The 21497-nt window shown below is 36.4% G+C and overlaps 1 protein-coding gene across 4 annotated transcripts in view; it reads left to right on the top strand.

Annotated features, from left to right (window-relative positions):
- Positions 1-21497, top strand: part of WASF1 (WASP family member 1) — a 94287-nt gene that overhangs the window by 54771 nt on the left and 18019 nt on the right. For all 4 annotated transcript variants that reach the window (XM_060283568.1, XM_060283567.1, XM_030882837.2 and 1 more), the window contains 2 exons: positions 12813-12973; positions 18617-18751. In XM_060283568.1, coding sequence (XP_060139551.1) covers positions 12841-12973; positions 18617-18751 — 268 coding nt within the window. In that variant the 5' untranslated portion in view covers positions 12813-12840. The remainder of the gene's footprint in view (positions 1-12812; positions 12974-18616; positions 18752-21497) is intronic.

The following is a 21497-nucleotide window of genomic DNA, read 5'->3' as shown; positions in this document are numbered from 1 at the left end:
CATAACAAAGGGGAAATTTGTTATTTTTTATATATTCCCAAGGAATATATAAAGTTTATTTAATTCTTCTGTTATGCATAATTAAGTGGCTTCTACTCTTAAGGAGGTAGGAAATTTCTTAAAAAGTATTTGCACCCTCAGAAATTCTTAAAGTATTTAAAATACTGAAATTTATTTTTATTAGAATGGTCATTTTATTCTAACCTGTTCCCTTAGGTTACATAATACAATATAATCCTTTAGTTTGAATCCTTATAAAGTTTGAAAATTATATTTCCATGATTTAACATAAAGCTTTTCTTATTTAATATGTCATTTAAAAAAATCAGAAATACCCTTAAACAATCATAGATTAGTTGTTTCATTAATATATTAGTGAATATAAGGAATTAATACCTGTCATTGATGACATAATAAAATACTTTTAATTCTTATGCTCTTTCTATAACCTGCAAAACAATTATTAACTGTAATTACTTTATGGCAGTCTTTTAAAAAGCAGCTATTTTATTTTCCTTGGAATTGCTAACTGAAGGAGTCCTTTAAATATTTAAAATAAATTTTATGGGCTATTTTTGTGTTCTGAAAATGATAATTTATTTTTCTAATATTTAAAGCCATAAAATTGCTATGATACCTGATCTTGGGTTATTTTTAACACTTTACATATTTATACTTTTGTGTATATGTATGTGTTTATGTGCATGTCTGTGTGTGTGTGTATTATATATATATTATATATATATATAAAATATATAACTGGTCTATGTGGTCCATGCTTTCTCTTGGGAGGGTGAAACAAGTAAGCCTGTGATTCCACAATACAAATAGAATAGAAAGATATTATTTTTCTCAAATGTATTTTCCATGCACATAGAAAAGAGCACCTCCCTAGAATCATAATTAAATAGTTGCTTTAGAAAGGTGTGTGTGTGTGTGTGTCCTCTCCACTCAGTAACCTAAAGAATTTTTTTTGCCTCCTTACAGTTAATGGTTTTCTCCTTTTTCCCTTTATTTATCATCAACTATTGAACATCTTCCATTTCTTAGATCTTGGAAACACAAGCTGAGTAAGGCAAGATTTTTTTGTCCTCTAGGAGCTCTTATTCAAGCATAGACATGTAAACATATAAGTATAATACAGAAGAGTATAATTGGTAGTATTTGGATAGATGCATATGTGGGTCAGAGTTGAGGGCACCAAAGAGTAGGTAGTTACATCTGCCTGGGGCTTAAATCATGCTTCAGAAAAGAGGTAATGCTTGAGTCTAGTCTTGAACAGCTATTCTCTGTGAGGATAAAAAGGGAAAAGCATTCTAGACAGAGAACAGCATGAGAAAAGGCAGGACTATAAGGCAGCAAGGTGTGTTAGAGCATGAGGTAGAAGGAGTGTAGTATGAATGAAGCTAGGAGACATTGGGAGGGACTAAATCCTGAAGAACTTGGTATATTAATGTTTGGACTTTATCCTGGCAGCAATGAACCATTGAAGAGTTTGTTTCTGTAGGACAGTGACGTTACCAGCTTCAAAATTTTGACAATATTCTTAATGCTGTGATGGGAGTGCTGATATAGATGGCATGGCAGGAAAAAGCTGTAAGCCTCAAGACAGAAAGTCTAGTTCAACCAAGTGAGAGATGACCAGGGCTTGAATTAAAGCAGCAGAAGTTAGAATAGAAAAGGAACAATAGAATATGAGAGATGTTTATGAGATAGAATTAGTAAGGCTTTATTTCCTATTGGATATAGTTGGGAACTGTGGTGGTAGGACAGTTAATTCGGTGATGTCTAGATTTGAAGAGGAAATATAATGAGTTAAGTTTTGGACATATTGAATTTGAGGGATGTTACAGAACTTCCAAGTACAGATGTCCGGGAGATAGTTGCATAAATGCATCTACAGGTTAGGAGAGAGATTTGAGTTGGAGTTAAGAATTGTTGAGCTTTTCGATAAATATATATTGAATTTTTATGTGCCAGTGATGTACCCAGCATCCAGCATACTGTGAGGAACAAACTACACGATATCTGCTTTAAAACTAATAAAGGAGAGAAACAGAAATCAGTCATGAAGATATGTCATTACAAACTGAGACAAATGCTATAAGGAAACATTATAAGGTCCTATGAGAAAATTTTAACAGAAGGGCCTGATCTAGTCTGGGGCTGGGGCATCAGGGAATGCTCTTATTTGAGTTGAAATCTGAAGAACTAGTAGGAGTAGGGAAGAGAGGGAATGTGGGCAAGAAGAGTATCCCGGGCAGAGGGAACATCAGCATCATACTAATAAGGTTGTCAAACTGAGTTAAAAAAATAACGATTGAAAAAGAAACAACTGTATGCTATGAAATGACATGTATAAACCATAGGGGTAGGTATACAAGAAAGTTGAAAGGAAAAGGATGGGAAAAGCTATATCATGCAAACAAAAGCCGTATTACTAGAGATAAAGAGAACTTTATAGTGATAAATGTACTTGATAACATAGTCTCAAAATGTGTAAATCATCTGGAGAATTCGATAAATCTGTAATCATAGTGGAAGATCTTAACACATCTCTCTGACAGAACCAGAACACAAAAAAATCATTAAGACTATAGAAGATTTGAGCACAATTAGCAAATCCAACTAATTGACATATGTAGAACACTGTAACCACCAACAACAAAGTATACATTCTTTATGTATAATTGACTATATGCTGAGCAATAAAGTAAACACAAATACATTTTTTTTACATCTTTATTGGAGTAATAATTGCTTTTCAATGGTGTGTTAGTTTCTGCTTTATAACAAAGTGAATCAGTTATACATATACATATGTTCCCATATCTCCTCCCTCTTGTGTCTCCCTGCCTCGCACCCTCCCTATCCCACCCCTCTAGGTGGTCACAAAGCACCGAGCTGATCTCCCTGTACTATGCGGCTACTTCCCACTAGCTATCTATTTTACGTTTGGTAGTGTATATATGTCCATGCCACTCTCTCACTTTGTCACAGCTTACCCTTCCCCCTCCCCATATCCTCAAGTCCATTCTCTAGTAGGTCTGTGTCTTTATTCATGTATTAGCCCTAGGTTCTTCATGAGGTTTTTTTTTTTCTTAAATTCCATATATATGTGTTAGCATACGGTATTTGTCTTGCTCTTTCTGACTTACTTCACTCTGTATGACAGACTCTAGGTCCATCCACCTCATTACAAATAGCTCAATTTCGTTTGTTTTTATGGCTGAGTAATATTCTATTGTATATATGTGCCACATCTTCTTTATCCATTCATCCGATGATGGACACCTAGGTTGTTTCTATCTCCTGGCTATTGTAAATAGAGCTGCAATGAACATTTTGGTACATGACTCTTTTTGAATTATGGTTTTCTCAGGGTATATGCCCAGTAGTGGGATTGCTGGGTCATATGGTAGTTCTATTGTAAACACAAATACATTTTAAAGGATTGAAATAATACAGAATATGCTCTCTGACTATTAATGCCATTAAGCTAGAAATTAGTAACAAAAAATAATTGGAAAATCTCCATATGTTTGTTAATCAAAATAATATACTTCTAGATAACCCATGGAGCAAAAATAAATCACAGTGCATATTAGAAAATATTTTGCAGTAAACCATAACAAAATTATTACATATCAAAATTTGAGGGATAGGGGCTTTCCTGGTGGCGCAGTGGTTAAGAATCCGCCTGCCAATGCAGGGGACATGTGTTCGAGCCCTGGTCCAAGAAGATCCCACAGGCCGCAGAGCAACTAAGCCCGTGCACCACAACTACTGAGCCTGCGCTCTAGATCCCATGAGCCACAACTACTGAAGCCCACGTGCCTAGAGCCCGTGCTCCGCAACAAGAGAAGCCACCACAATGAGAAGCCCATGCACTGCAACAAAGCGTAGCCCCCGCTTGCTGCAACTAGAGAAAGCCAGCATGCAGCAACAAAGACCCAACGGAGCCAAAAATAAATTTATTTTTTAAAAAATTTGAGGGATACAGTTAAATATATGCTTAGAGGATAATTTATAGCTTTAAAACCATATGTCTGAAATGAAGCTGAATATCAATAAACATCTATATCAAGAAACTTTTTTAAAGAGCATCATATTAAACCCACTGAAAGCAGGAGAGAAATAATAAATCAGCAATAATGAAATTTAGTGAAGCCAAAAATTGGTTCTCTAGAAAGATTAATAAAATCAATAAACCCTCTGTGATTTAAAAAAAAGAGCATGCAAAATTAATATAGTAGATGAAAGCGAGGATATTTTACAACCTTATGATCATAGGAAAGTCATAAGAATAATCTATGTCAATAAATTTGAAAATTTAAATGAAGTAGATAAGTTTCTAGAAAATGCAGCTTACCAAAAATTAACAAAAGAAATAGAGAATGTCAAAAATTCTATGACAATTAAAGAATTCATATTTTTTAATAATTTTTATTGGGAATATAGTTGATTTACAATGATGTGTTAGTTTCAGGTGTACAGCAGAGTGAATCTGTTATATATACATATCCACCCTTTTTTAGATTCTTTTCCCATATAGGCCATTACAAAGTATTGAGTTCCCTGTGCTATAGTAGGTTCTTATTAGTTATCTCTTTTATCTGTAGTGGTGTATATGTATCAATCCCTATCTTCCAATTTATCCCTCCACTCCTTTACCTGCCAGTAACCGTAAGTTTATTTTCTACATCTGTAACTCTTTTTCTGTTTTGTAGCCTTTTAAAATTTTTATTATTTATTTATTTTGGCTGCGTTGGGTCTTCATTGCTGCACATGGGCTTTCTCTAGTTGCGGTGAGTGGGGGCTACTCTTCATTGCGGTGCACCGGCTTCTCATTGAGGTGGCTTCTCTTGTTGAGGAGCACAGGCTCTAGGTGCACAGGCTTCAGTAGTTGTAGCACCCAGGCTCAGTAGTTGTGACTCACGGGCTCTAGAGCACAGGCTCAGTAGTTGTGGCACATGGGCTTAGTTGCTCTGCAGCAGATGGGATCTTCCTGGACCAGGGCTCGAACCCGTGTCCATACGTTGGCAGGCGAATTCTTAACCACTGTGCCACCAGGGAAGTCCCATAGCCTTTTTTAAGATTCCACATATAAGTGATATCATATATTTGTCTTTCTCTGTCTGACTTACTTCACTCAGTATGACAATCTCTAGGTCTATCCAAGTTGCTGAAAATGGCATTATTTCATTCTTTTTAATGGCTGAGTAATATTTCATTCTATATATGTGCCATATCTTCTTTATCCATTCCTCTGTTGATGGACATTTAGGTTGCTTCCATGTCCTGGCTATTGTAAATAGTGCTGCAGTGAACATTGGGGCACATGTGTCTTTCCAAAGTGTGGTTTTCTCCAGATATATGCTCAGGAGTGGGATTGCTGGATCATATGGTAGCTCTATTTTCATTTTTTTAAGGAACCTCCATACTGTTCTCCATAGTGGCTGTACCAGTTTACATTCCCACCAACAGTGTAGGAGAGTTCCCTTAAGAATTCATAATATTAAACCTTCCCACAAAGGAAACTTGAGGCTAAATGGCTTCATAATTGAACTATACCAAACTTTTAAGAAAAAAATTATGCATATCTTATACAAATTCTACCAAAGAATAGTTGAAAGAGGGAACATATCCCAACTTGTTTTATTAGACTAGCATAACCTTAATACAAAAGACTTCTCAAGGACAATACATGAAAGGAAGATAATAGACCAATTTCTTTCATGAACATAAATGCAAAAATTAATAAACTTAGTAACAAACCAGAACCAAATCCAGCAATACAATAAAAATGATATAACCTTCCTATTTTGAGATCAGCTGATTAGCAACCTTCATTCCAACTGCTATCTTAATTTCCCTTTGCCATGTACTACAGTCACAAATTCTGGGGAATCGAACATAGATTGCTTTGGAGGGCCATAATTTTGCCCTGCCACATACATCTCAACCAGGCTGGGTTTATTCCAAGGATGCAAAGCTGTTTAACATAAAAAAAATCAATCAATGTAGTTCACCACATTAACAATAAAAGAAGAAAGTCTCATAATTATAATAGATGTAGGAAAAAATTATAGAATCAACATTATTTTTTAAAAATCTTAGCAAATTAGGAATATATAGGAACATCCTTAATCTATTAAAAGGTGTCTACAATGGAGAACAGACTTGTGGTTGCCAAAGGGGAGGGAGATGGGGGAGAAAGGCACTGGGTGTTTGGGGTTAGCACATGTTAACTATTATATGTAGAATAGATAACAGAGTCCTACTGTATAGCACAGGGAACTGTCTTCAGTATCCTGTGATAAACCATAATGGAAAAGAATTTTTAAAAGAATGTATATATAATATAATATAATATAATATAATATAATATAATATAATATATAATAATATAAATAACTGAATCACTGTGCTGTCTACCAGAAATTAACACAACATTTTAAATTAACTATACTTCAAGGAAAAAAAAAGTGTCTACAAGGCAAAGCAACAATAACAACAAAAACCCTATATCAGTCATCTTGTGAAATACTGAAGGCTCTCCCTTTTGGTTTAGGGAAAAGACAATAATACTCTATTTCACATTGTATTAAAAGTTCTAGCTAATGCAATAAGGAAAAAAAAGGAAGAAAAAATTAAAAATAAATGAAGATTAGAAAGGAAGAAATAAACAATCATTAATCATATATAATAGATTGTATACATTTTAAAAATCCAAAATAATTTTAGATAGGTTAGTGGAGATTAGGAAAGTCTCCTGATATGCAGTCAATATTCAAAAATTAACTTATTTTCTATATATACAATAAAGAGAAAACAAAATATGCCATTTCTAGTATTGTAAAAAAAAATCATATACATACAAATGAATCTAACAAAGGATGTGTGACTTCTATTCTGAAAATTATAAAACATTATTAAGAAACATTCTAAAAACCTGGAATAATTGGAGGGATACACTATATTCATGGATAGGAATATGCAGTGTTGTACAGATATCCCTACTTCCCAATACGATCTATAGATTTAGTACAGTTCTGGTCACATTCCCAATAGGTGTGTTTGTGTCTGTGTGTATAACCTGATAATCTGATTCTAAAATTCACATGGAAGTACAAAGGGCCAAGAATAGACAGCATTTTTGAAGAACAAGGTAGGAGGACTTACCCTATTCAATATCAAGACTTACTGTAAAGCTCCACCTTAAAAATACATAGACACTTGGTTTAAGACAAAAGCGTCACTGTAGAGCAATAGGAATGAACAGTCTTTTCAGTGAATGGTGTTGAAATATTATGTAGGAAACTTGACTGCTACCTAACACCATTCACAAAAATTAATTCCATGTCAATTATAGATTAAAAGTGCAAGGCAAGGGCTTCCCTGGTGGCGCAGTGGTTGAGAGTCCACCTGCCGATGCAGTGGACACGGGTTCGTGCCCTGGTCCGGGGAGATCCCACATGCCGTGGAGTGGCTGGGCCTGTGAGCCATGGCTGCTGAGCCTGCACATCCTGAGCCTGTGCTCCGCAAGGGGTGAGGCCACAACAGTGAGAGGCTCACGTACTGAAAGGAAAAAAAAAGAAAAGTGCAAGGCAAAACAACGAAGCCAAGAGATAATATCATACTTACGATCTTAGTGTATAAAATGATTTAAAAACCTATGCTTTCATTTCCACTAAGATCAGGAATAAGACAAGGTTGCCCACTCTCACCACTCCTATTCAACATAGTTTTGGAAGTTTTAGCCACAGCAATCAGAGAAGAAAAGGAAATAAAAGGAATCCTAATCGGAAAAGAGGTAGTAAATCTGTCACTGTTTGCAGATGACATGATACTGTACATAGAGAATCCTAAAGATGCTACCAGAAAACTAGTAGAGCTAATCAATGAATTTGGTAAAGTAGCAGGATACAAAATTAATGCACAGAGATCTCTGGCATTCCTATACACTAATGATGAAAAATCTGAAAGTGAAATCAAGAAAACACTCCCATTAACCACTGCAACAAAAAGAATAAAATATCTAGGAATAAACCTACCTAAGGAGACCAAAACGTGTATGCAGAAAATTATAAGACACTGATGAAAGAAATTAAAGATGATACAAATAGATGGAGAGATATACCATGTTCTTGGATTGGAAGAATCAACATTGTGAAAATGACTCTACTACCCAAAGCAATCTACAGATTCAATGCAATCCCTATCAAACTACCACTGGCATTTTTCACAGAACTAGAACAAAAAATTTCACAATTTGTATGGAAACACAAAAGACCCCGAATAGCCAAAGCAATCTTGAGAATGAAAAACAGAGCTGGAGGAATCAGGCTCCCTGACTTCAGAGTATACTACAAAGCTACAGTAATCAAAACAGTATGGTACTGGCACAAAAACAGATCAATGGAACAAGATAGAAAGCCCAGAGATAAACCCACGCACATATGGTCACCTTATCTTTGATAAAGGAGGCAGGAATGTACAGTGGAGAAAGGACAGCCTCTTCAATAAGTGGTGCTGGGAAAACTGGACAGGTACATGTTAAAGTATGAGATTAGATCACTCCCTAACACCATGTACAAAAATAAGCTCAGAATGGATTAAAGACCTAAATGTAAGGCCAGAAACTATCAAACTCTTAGAGGATAACATAGGCAGAACACTCTATGACATAAATCACAGCAAGATCCTTTTTGACCCACCTCCTAGAGAAATGGAAATAAAAACAAAAATAAACAAATGGGACCTAATTGAACTTCAAAGCTTTTGCACAGCAAAGGAAACCATAAACAAGACCAAAAGACAACCCTCAGAATGGGAGAAAATATTTGCAAATGAAGCAACTGACAAAGGATTAATCTCCAAAATTTACAAGCAGCTCCTGCAGCTCAATAACAAAAAACAAACAACCCAATCCAAAAATGGGCAGAAGACCTAAATAGACATTTCTCCAGAAAAGATATACAGACTGCCAACAAACACATGAAAGAATGCTCAACATCATTAATCATTAGAGAAATGCAAATCAAAACTACACTGAGGTATCATCTCACACCAGTCAGAATGGCCATCATCAAAAAATCTAGAAACAGTAAATGCTGGAGAGGGTGTGGAGAAAAGGGAACACTTGCACTGCTGGTGGGAATGTGAATTGGTTCAGCCACTATGGAGAACAGCATGGAGGTTCTTTAAAAAACTACAAATAGAACTACCATATGACCCAGCAATCCCACTACTGGGCATATACCCTGAGAAAACCATAATTCAAAAAGAGTCATGTACCACAGTGTTCATTGCAGCTCTATTTACAATAGTCTGGAGATGGAAACAACCTAAGTGTCCATCATCGGATGAATGGATAAAGAAGATGTGGCACATATAATACAATGGAATATTACTAAGCCACAAAAGAAACGAAATTGAGCTATTTGTAATGTGGTGGATGGACCTAGAGTATGTCATATAGAGTGAAGTAAGTCAGAAAGAGAAAGACAAATACCGTATGCTAACACATACATATGGAATTTAAGTGGGAAAAAAATGTCATGAAGGGGTAAGACAGGAATAAAGACACAGACCTAATAGAGAATGGACTTGAGGATATGGGGAAGGGGAAGGGTAAGCTGTGACAAAGCGAGAGAGTGGCATGGACATATATACACTACCAAACGTAAAATAGATAGCTAGTGGGAAGCAGCCGCATAGCATAGGGAGATTAGCTCGGTGCTTTGTGACCACCTAGAGGGGTGTGATAGGGAGGGTGGGAGGGCGGGAGATGCAAGAGAGAATTGATATGGGAACATATGTATATGTATAACTGATTCACTTTGTTATGAAGCAGAAACTAACACACCATTGTAAAGCAATTATACTCCAATAAAGATGTAAATAATAATAAATAAATAAATAAATTTTTAAAAACCCATGCTTTCATACTAAACCAAAAAGAAAAAGAGTGATAAATTCCATCACTTTCTCATAAAAGACATCAAGAGAATGAAATAGCAAGTGACACAAGAGAAGATGTTTTCATCATATATAACCTTTAAATGGCTCATATCCAGTGTTCCTACAAATCAACCCTAACACAACAAATGGTAAATAGAAAGTGGGCAAGAGCATTGACTAGGCACTTCTCAGATGAGAAAAATCCAAAAGATAAACACGTGAAAAGGTGCATAAACTCTCAGTAACTGGGGAAAACATAAAACTGCAGTAAGTTATCACAATTTACCTACAAGAATTGCTAGATTTTTTAAAACTGACAGTACCGAGTGTTGTGAGGATGTGGAGCAGCAGCAGCCTCTTACACTGCTGAAAGGAGTATACATTAGTACAGTCGCTCTTGGAGCAGTTTGACATCGTCTCCTAAAGTTCAAGCTGTGCATATCCTTAACCAAGCTATTCTCCTAAGTATATTTCCAACAGAAATGTGTAGAGTAAGACACATTTGTAAGACTTGTACATGAATGTTCATGTACAATGTTCATGTTATTCATAATAGCTTCAAACTGGAAACACTCATGTATATAATAGCAACATTAGAATGTGTAAATAAATTGCGGTGTAGTTATACAGTGGAATATCTTACAGCATTGAAAATGAACATCCTACGGTTACACAAAGCAACATGGATGAATGTTACAAATATGTTGACTGTAAAGGGTAAGACACAAAATAATAATACATATCATATGGTTCTATTCACATAAACTTCAAAAAGCAATAAAAACAGAACTACAGTGTTTAGAGTTATCTGCTTAAGGTGTGAAAGTATAAAGAAAAACAAGGAAATATGTATTGTAAGAGTCAGAATAATGGTTACCTTTGGGGAGAAAGGAAGCGAGGGTGACTGGGGAGGAGACCAAAGTGGGACGGTTCTGGGGTTTTTATTTCTTATGTTAGCTTGCTAGGTGCTTAAATCATTGAGCTGCACAATTTTGTATACTTTTTTTCCTACATGTTTCATGTTGTACAATTGTAAAAAGGTTTAAAATTGTAGAGAGAATGCTGAGCAAACAGGTCAAAGAGGACAGATTTCATGTAAAAGTTTGTTTTTAAAGAATGGTGATGAGTAACACTTAAATGCAATGAGATTTATCCAAAACTTTCCATTTGGTAGTGATTAAAACTCAGTAAATACTAAATGCCTTCCTTCAGTAAACATTGTTTACCAATAGGTAAGTACAGGCAGTCCTCACTTTGTATGGTAGTGTGGGACCAAAAAGAAAAGATGACCATACAAGGTAAAACTGTACAAAATGATCTTAATGATCAGTGGGGAAAAAATAACAGTTGTTCCATAATCTTTAAAAATTTTTGTCAAAACATTAAAAATTCTTCTATGTTGGTTATAAATATATAGGGAAATTAAAAAATTAGTAAAGCTAGTATTAATTTAGTATAATGTAATATGAAACATTAGAAACAATTAGAATTATAGTGCTTTATTTCTTTGTAAAAACCTTAACCAAGAGTAGCTTGAACAGTGCTTTGCCTTTTCCTTGTATAACTTAAAAAAACAGAGCTAGTAGAGTAAGCATCTTTTCTGTCCCATGGTAAATTTTCTTACTCTTCTCTACTAAATTTGGATCAGCTTCCAACACTTTATCCTTTGCACTTTCAGTGTCATGAAATATCTCCAAGAATTCCTTTATTGTGAAGTTTTTTGCTGTTGTCACTTCTTCTGGGACATCTTCCTTTTTGTCACAACGACTTTCCTCATTTACATCAATAATATCACCTTCACTAAATTCCTCTGACTGCATATCTGTGTCTCTCAAACAGTGGCAGTGACAGCATTCCTGCAATCAGCTGTTTTTTCTGTTACTCAACTTATATTCAATTTGAATTTCACTCCAGTGTCATCATTTTTCCTTTCTGTGCCACACTTTTATCTTTGTTGGCCAGTTCCCTCTTTCAGTTACCATTTTGTAAAATTTCATATGAGTTTATCACTGGGAGGCAAGAAGGTAAACCAGCTACATGCTTTGCTGTCTGTAGGTGAACTGAGTAACAGATGAGAAGTGACCTATCACCAACAGACTTTGAAAAGAAGTGATGTGATTGGTCACTGAAATGATGTGCATCTCTTATTAACATAGTGACCTGTGAACTGTGAAGTGCCAGCAAAGAAGTTCGTATTTATGTAGTTACTCACACTTAGTATACTGTGGTAAGTGAAGTTGGAGCCATGTTGTTGGGGGACTGTTTAACGAATTGTGGAAGCTGAAATTTGTGCATATGGGAAGCCTGGGAAGTGAGGACTGACTGTAATACATAGAAGGTTGAGCCATTTGATTAATTAAATATTTGGTTGGTTTTGATTAGATTGAGGATGTAGGGCTACTTGGACTATCTGATTTCTGAGCTATTGAATGCCTGATACATTTTATGTGGAAGTGTAATTTTGATACTACTCTTGCAGTTTCTTTAATCCTTTTAGATACTTCCTTACAGAGGACCTTTCATACTAACTCTCTAGAACAAAACCCCTAGTTGTATAGTAAGTAAAATCAGTGGTTTTAGGAGAATAATAGTGATGATGATTATGAATTCACCATGAAGCAATTGACATTGAAAGTAAGTTTTTAAAAAAAAATTTTACATAATGTTGACATTCTAATAATTGAAGATAAAAATGGTTAACAAATCAACTTTGATTCATTTAGCCCGGTGACTCCATTTTCACCATCTTCATACTAGCAAATATTTTATTATTAAATGAAAAAGATAAGGTCTCACTCTGTGTTGGCCGAAACTGAAGTGTTAATTTATTGTTTGATTTCCTACAGGTGAACTGCCATAGAGGTTGATCTCAAGATGCCATTAGTGAAAAGAAACATCGATCCTAGGCACTTGTGCCACACAGCACTGCCTAGAGGAATTAAGAATGAACTGGAATGTGTAACCAATATTTCCTTGGCAAATATAATTAGACAACTAAGTAGCCTAAGTAAGTATTTTTACATCAATTAAAAATATTACTCGCTGGCTTCTCTGGTGGCGCAGTGGTTGAGAGTCCGCCTGCCGATGCAGGGGACATGGGTTCGTGCCCCGGTCTGGGAAGATCCCACATGCCGCGGAGCGGCTGGGCCCGTGAGCCATGGCCACTGAGCCTGCGCATCCGGAGCCTGCGCTCCGCAACGGGAGAGGCCACAACAGTGAGAGGCCCACGTACTGCAAAAAAATACTACTCGTAAACCAGAATGTTATGCTTTAGGGTATTAAGATGATACTCTTGTGATTAATTTGGAGGGGGGGGGATAGTTGATGAGAAGAGTACAAAGTTATCTTGAAAAATGTAGTCATTTTAAGTAAAATTAATGCGTTTTAGAATCATTTCTTCTTCCCCTGCATGTTTCCTCTGGGAAAGGGAAATAAGGATAGAATCTTTAGGAACAGAATCACATGATGGTTAAGAATTAATGAGATTGTTTTTAAAATATAATTCAGTCTGTAAAAGGTGGTGCTCAAGTTGTACTTTTGCTTGCTTGTTATCGCTATTTACTTTTTTTGAGGCTTAAATTATTTGTGTTTGGGGTTGCTAGTATCTCTCTCTTTATATACATATATATATATCTTACTAGCATAGGGAAGTATTTTTTTATTACCAAATATCTAAAAGTGAAAGATGTGGAATAGTAACTAACTAGTCAGAGGATTTAGGTTAGTCAGGTGAGTTGTCTAAAGGACATTAGGATATCAGTCAAGTGCAGCATGATGGCAGACAGAAGGCAAGCAGGTTGGTCAGATAATAAAGGCCAGTGGAAGGGACAGGTTAGGGGAGGAGGAGACAGACAGTATGTTTCCATTATAAGATTACATAACAGAGCTACTAGGTTAAGGAATTAAATAAATTATTTCCCATTTATTCTAAATGTAATATTAGAAAAAATTTTTTAAATATAGTTTATCTTTTGAATTGAAGGATTAGCTTTTTATTAGACATTTATATTTCATTTTAAAGATAAAACAAGATGGTTTTAGTCTACATATCTTCTCTAAGTAGTCCTAGATTTATCAGCCATACCCACCCACATAGGTTGGCTTTATAGGCAGGATTAGCTCCTCTTTTCTTTTCCTTTTAACTTTTGTCCTTTCTTTTTATAATTGACTACTTAGCACAAGGTAAAAAGATGTTGTTAATCTGATGTGTTTCAAGTGAGAGCATTTGGACATACACTTGTAGTCAGAGCAACATAAAAAGTTATATTTGAATATTCTTGGTGAGAGCACTAAATTTCTACATTGCCTATGAAATAGTTGTAGGAGTAAATTAAAAGACTGTTTCTTTGAGTTTAAGTGTATTTGTTGTCTCATTTGGTGGGGTTTTTTTTTCAGGTTAGTTATCAGCAGTGAATCATTAATGTATTGTTTACTTGTTTCTTCCTTGAGAAATTCAATATAAAGTGTACTTTGGAGACAAGTCAAAAGAAAAGGCCTAGAAAGTACATTAATATATGATTATCCATATTGTTTAAAGTCATTTGCTAGCACTAATCGGTTTTATGATCTGTTAGATTCTATTAACGTAACATAACTTCATATAAAATTCATATATTCTATATGTATATGGGTACATCAGCTTGTTAATATTAGAATACATGTTAAGAGCATAGAAATGACATTAATAAATTTGGTTAAAATATTTCTTTAAATTAAAATGAATATTAGATCTAATATAAACAACTTCTTTTAGGTATATTTTCAATGTAGAATTTAGAACTAATGTGTGTCAGTTTTGCAGTACTAACCTGTTTCTTACATAATCTGAAGGTGAAAATTTAAGGAATTTTCAAGTTTGATACAGAAAGTCCATATAAGCAACATCTGTCAGCAAGCACATGGTCATGTTGTAGCCAGACTGAAAATAGAAATACATTGTAAAGATATAACTAAATTAGGTTTTGGGTACTTCAAACTTGGAATCAGAGACTATAGAGGCATGTTCTAAGCAGTTTGTAGAGATTTAAAAAAAGAAAAAAGAAAAAGCATAAAATATTGTAGCAAGGTGTAACAATAGTTTACCACTCCAGAATTAAGCTCTCTGGCAGCTTTCCCACGTGACATAGTTGAGAACCTGGAATTAAATTTAAAAGACCTCTAGATAGCCAGAATAAACAAGCCCAAGCACTAAAGACCATGCACATAAAATAACCAGTTGATCCCTCTCCCAACTTGTTTACTTTTACTTTGGTAATTCAGACAGGGTTTATGAGGTGGTTTCCAAACGTTAATGTTTCAGAGCATTAAAAGAGGAGATACGGGGCGGGGGTGGGGGGTGGGGAGATAATAGAAGCAAGCAGTACTGAAGCCAACCAAAAGATATAGTTTATAGCAAAGGAAGAAGTGACATAAGGGAAAAAGCAACATAAAAACTGGAAAGAGGCCATTTAATGTAAAAGCAAATATTCTTATACATTTCAAAGCTGTTGTTTCTCATAATCAATTCATGACTATAAGTCCTCAATAAAAGGTTAAATTATGTTTAATTTTTATTTAAGAAGACAGGGAAGCTTAGAGTAGATTTTACATTTGTTTCCATCCAAAATAGTTAAAATAATAATTAATGCATTAAATAATTTCTGAATTACTTAGAAAGCTAGGCTATTCAGAATGGTTCTAGGTAATTCAGATTTTCACTTTGGTACTATTCCTAACACCAAAAGTGCTATTGCACACAGCAGTGAAGGTCATCTCCAGAGTTCATCATTGCTTGGAGCTGCACATCGTCCTGACCTCTTCCTTGCAAAAATATGCGTCTGGTTCAGTTGTTTTTCCTAGTGGAACACAATTCTGTTTTATAATAGATAATTACTGAAAACATAGAATTCACTTTATTTAAATTTCTTTTGCTATACCAAAAGTTTCCCCATTTTATTGCCATCTTATTTAACAACCATTGGGACTCTAATTACCTGAGAGATCTTTTACATTTTCTTTTCCCAAGGCCTTTCTCTTATTGAATATGGTCAGTTCATGCTACCAAGATGAGCTGATAGAGCCTACTTCTTGTTCTCAATCATAGAAAATTTGACAGATAGATAGGAAAGTAGATGGGTGAGAGGGTGGATAAATAGATTGGCTCTATAAGACTAATTAGATAATAGATAGACAATGGACAGATAACACTGAATATTTTGCTGTGTGATAAAGGTACATGTTTCTTGTCCAAAAAGAACATACCCCATTTAGTTGAAGAGTCTAATATTATGAATTCTGTGAGTTTCAAACAGTGTGAGCATGTATATAATTAAAATCAGGAGTTTTAGATTATAGGAACTGAGAAAAGGGAGATAGGCATAGGTGAAGTCATTAGAGGAGGCTTGCTGAATGAAATATGAATTGAATTGGGCCTTTAAGGAACAAAAGAATTTGGAAACTGGAGATGAATGAAGAAGGAGGGCATTTCAACTTGCATGTAGAAGTAGGCAGATGAATGGAGGCAAAAATAAATATATGAGGGGGATTAAAGGGACAAATGATATTAGACATGTAAGGTGGAGCTTGATTATGGAGGACAGTGTTAGCTGAGAGGATTTAGATTTTAACATCAGAGGTAATGAGACCTCATAGATTCTTGAGTAGAGACATAGTATAATAAATGTAAGGTTAGTTGAAATTCAGATCATACACAATTAGTTTTACATTGTGAACTTTATTCCTTTCACCTGTCTCTGGGAGGGAAGGAGGAGGTAGATGTGGAAAGTAAGAAGGAATATGAAAAGAGAACAGATGGGGTTGTTTATCTTACCCACTGCAGTGCTTTGGTGCTTAAACCTGAGGTGGGGAAAGTGTAAACTCTTTTTAAAAAATCTGTTTAAAAAAAGAAAAATCTTTGGGCCCTCTTTCCAGAAAAATGCAAATGCATTAAAAATCTGCATGTAATTTCAGGTGGTATACAGACTATAACTTAAAGATCCGTGTATTAAACTAAGTTCTTTTAGGTTTAAAATTGTCTCTTCCATCTCTGTATCCCTAACATTTGATGAATAAATGTATGGAATGCTTCCCTTATCTGCCAGAGAAACTCTGTGCCTCTGGAAGTGTCTCTAATACCATCCCACACTCAAACGTTTAGATGCTTCTTTCTCTGTGCTTTGTGACTTTTACGTCGTTTTATAGTAAGAGCTGCCTGTTGTTGAGCCCCTATCCTGTATCAGGTACTCTACAATTGCACCCCATCCTCTCCTTCTTTTTTCTCCTTTTCTTATAACTTCTTTGAAGGAGATATTTTTATTCCTGTTTTATGGGTGAGGAAATTGATGTCAAGGCCTCAAAGTGAATGGAACAAAGATTTGGACTTATTTATTAAATTGGTTTTCACGTTTATTTAAATATTTGTTTCTCCCTCTGTTCAAAACCCGTCAGTGGCAGAGAACTTCGTCCAATCATTTTTATATCTCCAGGATCTGGTACACAGTCTGGCACATAAGACATTCCCAGTCATTTTGGTTTAAAGAATATATGTGAGCGAATGAATATATACAAAATTATCCTTTTTCTCTTAATTTATTATAGAGAGATTAAAGTTATGATTTTTTTCCTAAAGATTATAAAATCTTCTAGGACAGGTATTTTATGTTTTATTTCTTGGTGTCTTCAGTAAGAAATACACCTACCAGGCACAGGGTGAGCCCTCAGTAAACCTTTGTTGATTTAACTGATAATATATTGAAGTGCTTTGAAAAAAAGACAGCCATTGTTCAAATGTAAACTGGTGAGATTAATGAATTCATTCTATAAGTATTTAGTACCCTGTTACAGGACTCTATAGAGCTTACTGTTGAGCTACATTTAACCTAGACTGTACGCTTGGGTCTAAAATGTCTTGATTTAGGAAGACCATCAATTTTTTTTTTATTCAAAGGTATAGATAGTGATTGACTTATCTTTATATTGTGAGCATTTATTTATATGTTCTAAATACACTTGAACATTTTAAAATTATAGGTCATCTAAAACTTCTCCCTGGCTTATTTACTAGATAGAAATTTTTATTTCTCCTTTTAAAATGGGATTATTTTGGCTTATTCTTTACAGTAATGGAAATTTACATGACTAGAGGAATTCAGTGATTTTAGATTTATGATGTTATAAGAAACTAGAATGAGAGAAAATATAAAATATCTCTCATAAATTTTCAGGATCTGTATTTTGGGTGTACCTGAGATTAGGTCATCTACTAGGTTTATGAAATATCTTGGATTCTGCCACTTGGCCTGAAATTCGGTTCTAGTGTACAGTCTGTTTATGACTGCTGAATTGGGATTAGAGATGTATTATTTATGTGTACTTTACATTATAACCTCTCTAACCCTCAACAGGTGTAGATAGGGATAAAGCAGGAGAGTATTTCCTTAGCCACAAGTCACCTACCAGGAAGTGGTAGAGCTAGTATCTAAAACTGTATTTCCCAGGGTTTGTGTTTTCTTCTCACTGTGTCACAGTTGGATTACTTTAGGATGGGTTTAAAATTTAAACTACTTTCAAGTAAATACCAAATTCATTGGGGCAGCGTTTTTAAATGTTAAATTGTTTGATATTTATCTCAGATAACATTAACTTTTATGGTATATGCTTCATTTTTGCTTAGGTAAATATGCTGAAGATATATTTGGAGAATTATTCAATGAGGCACATAGTTTTTCCTTCAGAGTTAACTCATTACAAGAACGTGTGGACCGTTTATCTGTTAGTGTTACACAGCTTGATCCTAAAGAAGAAGAATGTAAGTTTATTCATGTTATATTTTCTTTCATATGTATGTTTTTGGTTAGGTGGGATGAGTGATATATTTAAGAACACTATTATACATGAATTTATTAAAAAAAAAACAACTGGGAGAAATGTGCTTCAATTAATGAAAGAAACATACACACACACACACACACACACACACACAAAACATGAATTTACTACACCTCGGGGGGCAGGGGGAGACCTTCAAGATGGCAGAGGAGTAAGACGTGGAGATCACCTTCTTCTCCACAAATACATCGGAAATACATCTACATGTGGAACAACTCCTACAGAACACCTACTGAACGCTGGCAGAAAACCTCAGACCTCCCAAAAGGCAAGAAACTCCCCACGTACCTGGGTAGGGCAAAAGAAAAAAGAAAAGACAGACAAAAGAATAGGGACGAGATCTGCCCCTCTGGGAGGGAGCTGTGAAGGAGGCAAACTTTCCACACACTAGGAAGCCCCTTCACTGGAGGAGATGGGGGGTGGGCGGGGGGGTGAAGCTTCAGAGCCATGGAGGAGAATGCAGCAACAGGGGTGCAGAGGGCAAAGCGGAGAGATTCCCGCACAGAGAATCAGTGTCAACCAGCACTCACCAGCCTGAGAGGCTTGTCTGCTCACCCGCCAGCGCAGGTGGGGGCTGGGAGCTGAGGCTTGGGCTTTGGAGGTCAGATCCGAGGGAGAGGACTGGGGTTGGCTGCGTGAACACAGCCTGAAGGGGCTAGTGCGCCACATCTAGCTGGGAGGGAGTCTGGGAAAAAGTCTGGAGCTGCAGAAGAGGCAAGAGACCATTGTTTCGGGGTGTGCGAGGAGAGGGGATTCAGAGCACCACCTAAACGAACTCCAGAGATGGGCGCAAGCCGCGGCTATCAGCACGGACGCCAGAGATGGGCATGAGATGCTAAGGCTGCTGCTGCAGCCACCAAGAAGTCTTCATACAAGCACAGGTCACTATCCACACCTCCCCTCCCAGGAGCCTCTGCAGCCTGCCACTGCCAGGGTCCCATGATCCAGGGACAACTTCCCCAGGAGAACACACAGCATGCCTCAGCCTGTTGCAACGTCATGCCAGTCTCTGCTGCCGCAGGCTCGCCCTGCATTCCGTAGCCCTCCCTCCCAGTGGCCTGAGTGAGCCACAGCCCCTTAATCAGCTGCTGCTTTAACCACATGCTGTCTGGGTGGGGAACAGATGCCTTCAGATGACCTACACGCAGGAGCGGGTCCAAATCCAAAGCTGAACCCCAGGAGTTCTGCAAACAAACAAGAGAAAGGGAAATCTCTCCCAGCAGCCTCATGAGCAGTAAATTAAATCTCCACAATCAACTTGACATACCCTGAACCTGTGGAATACCGGAATAGACAACGAATCATCCCAAAATTGAGGCAGTGGACTTTGGGAGGAACTATAGACTTGGGGTTTGCTTTCTACATCTAATTTGTTTCTGGTTTTATGTTTATCTCAGTTTAGTATTTAGAGCTTATTAACATTGGTAGATTTGTTTATTGATTTGGTTGCTCTCTTCCTTTTTTTTCTTAATATATGTATTTTTTTTCCTTTTTTTCTGAGTGTGTATGTCTGTGCTTCTTTGTATGATTTTGTCTGTATAGCTTTGCTTTTACCATTTGTCCTAGGGTTCTGCCCGTTTTTTTTTTGTTTGTTTTTATTTTGTCATATAGTTTTTAGCACTTATCATTGGTAGATTTGTTTTTTTGGCTTGGTTGCTCTCTTCTTTCTTTCTTTTTTCTATTACTTTTTTTTTTTTTTTTTTTTTTATGGTACACAGGCCTCTCACTGCTGTGGCCTCTCCCATTGCGGAGCACAGGCTCCGGACGCGCAGGCTTAGTGGCCACGGCTCACAGGCCCAGCCACTCCACGGCATGTGGGATCTTCCCGGACCGGGGCACAAACCCGCGTCCCCTATATCAGCAGGCGGACTCAACCACTGCGCCAGCAGGGAAGCCCTGCTTTTTTATTTTTAATAATAATTTTTTAATTTTAATAACTTTATTTTATTTTTATTTTATCTTTATTTCTTTTTTTTTTTCCTCCCTTTTATTCTGAGCTGTGTGGCTGACAGGATCTTGATGCTCCAGCCAGGTGTCAGGCTTGAGCCTCTGAGGTGGGAGAGCCAAGTTCAGGACATTGGTCCATCAGAGACCTCACAGCCCCACATAATATCAGTGAAAGCTCTCCCATAGATCTCCATCTCAACGTTAAGACCCAGCTCCACTCAAGGACCAGCAGGCTACAGTGCTGGGCACCCTATACCAAACAACTAGCAGGACAGGAACACAACCCCACCCATTAGCAGAGAGGCTGCCTAAAATCATAATAAGGTCACAGACACCCCAAAACACACCAATGGACTCAGTCCTGCCCACCAGAAAGGCAAGATCCAGCCTCATCCACCAAAACACAGACACAAGTCCCCCCCCACCAGGAAGCCTACACAGCCCACTGAACCAACCTTACCCACTGGGAGCAGACACCAAAAACAACAGGAACTACGAACCTGCAACCTGCAAAAAGGAGACCACAAACACAGTAACTTAAGCAAAATGATAAGACAGATAAATACACGGCAGATGAAGGAGCAAGGTAAAAACCCACCAGACCAAACAAATGAAGAGGAAATAGGCAGTCTACCTGAAAAAGAATGCACAGTAATGAGAGTAAAGATGATCCAAAATCTTGCAAATAGAATGGAGAAAATACAAGAAATGTTTAAAAA

This window comes from Globicephala melas, chromosome 14, assembly GCF_963455315.2.
Source record: "Globicephala melas chromosome 14, mGloMel1.2, whole genome shotgun sequence".
Lineage (NCBI taxonomy): Eukaryota > Metazoa > Chordata > Mammalia > Artiodactyla > Delphinidae > Globicephala > Globicephala melas.
This window is presented reverse-complemented; position numbering and strand designations above follow the sequence as displayed.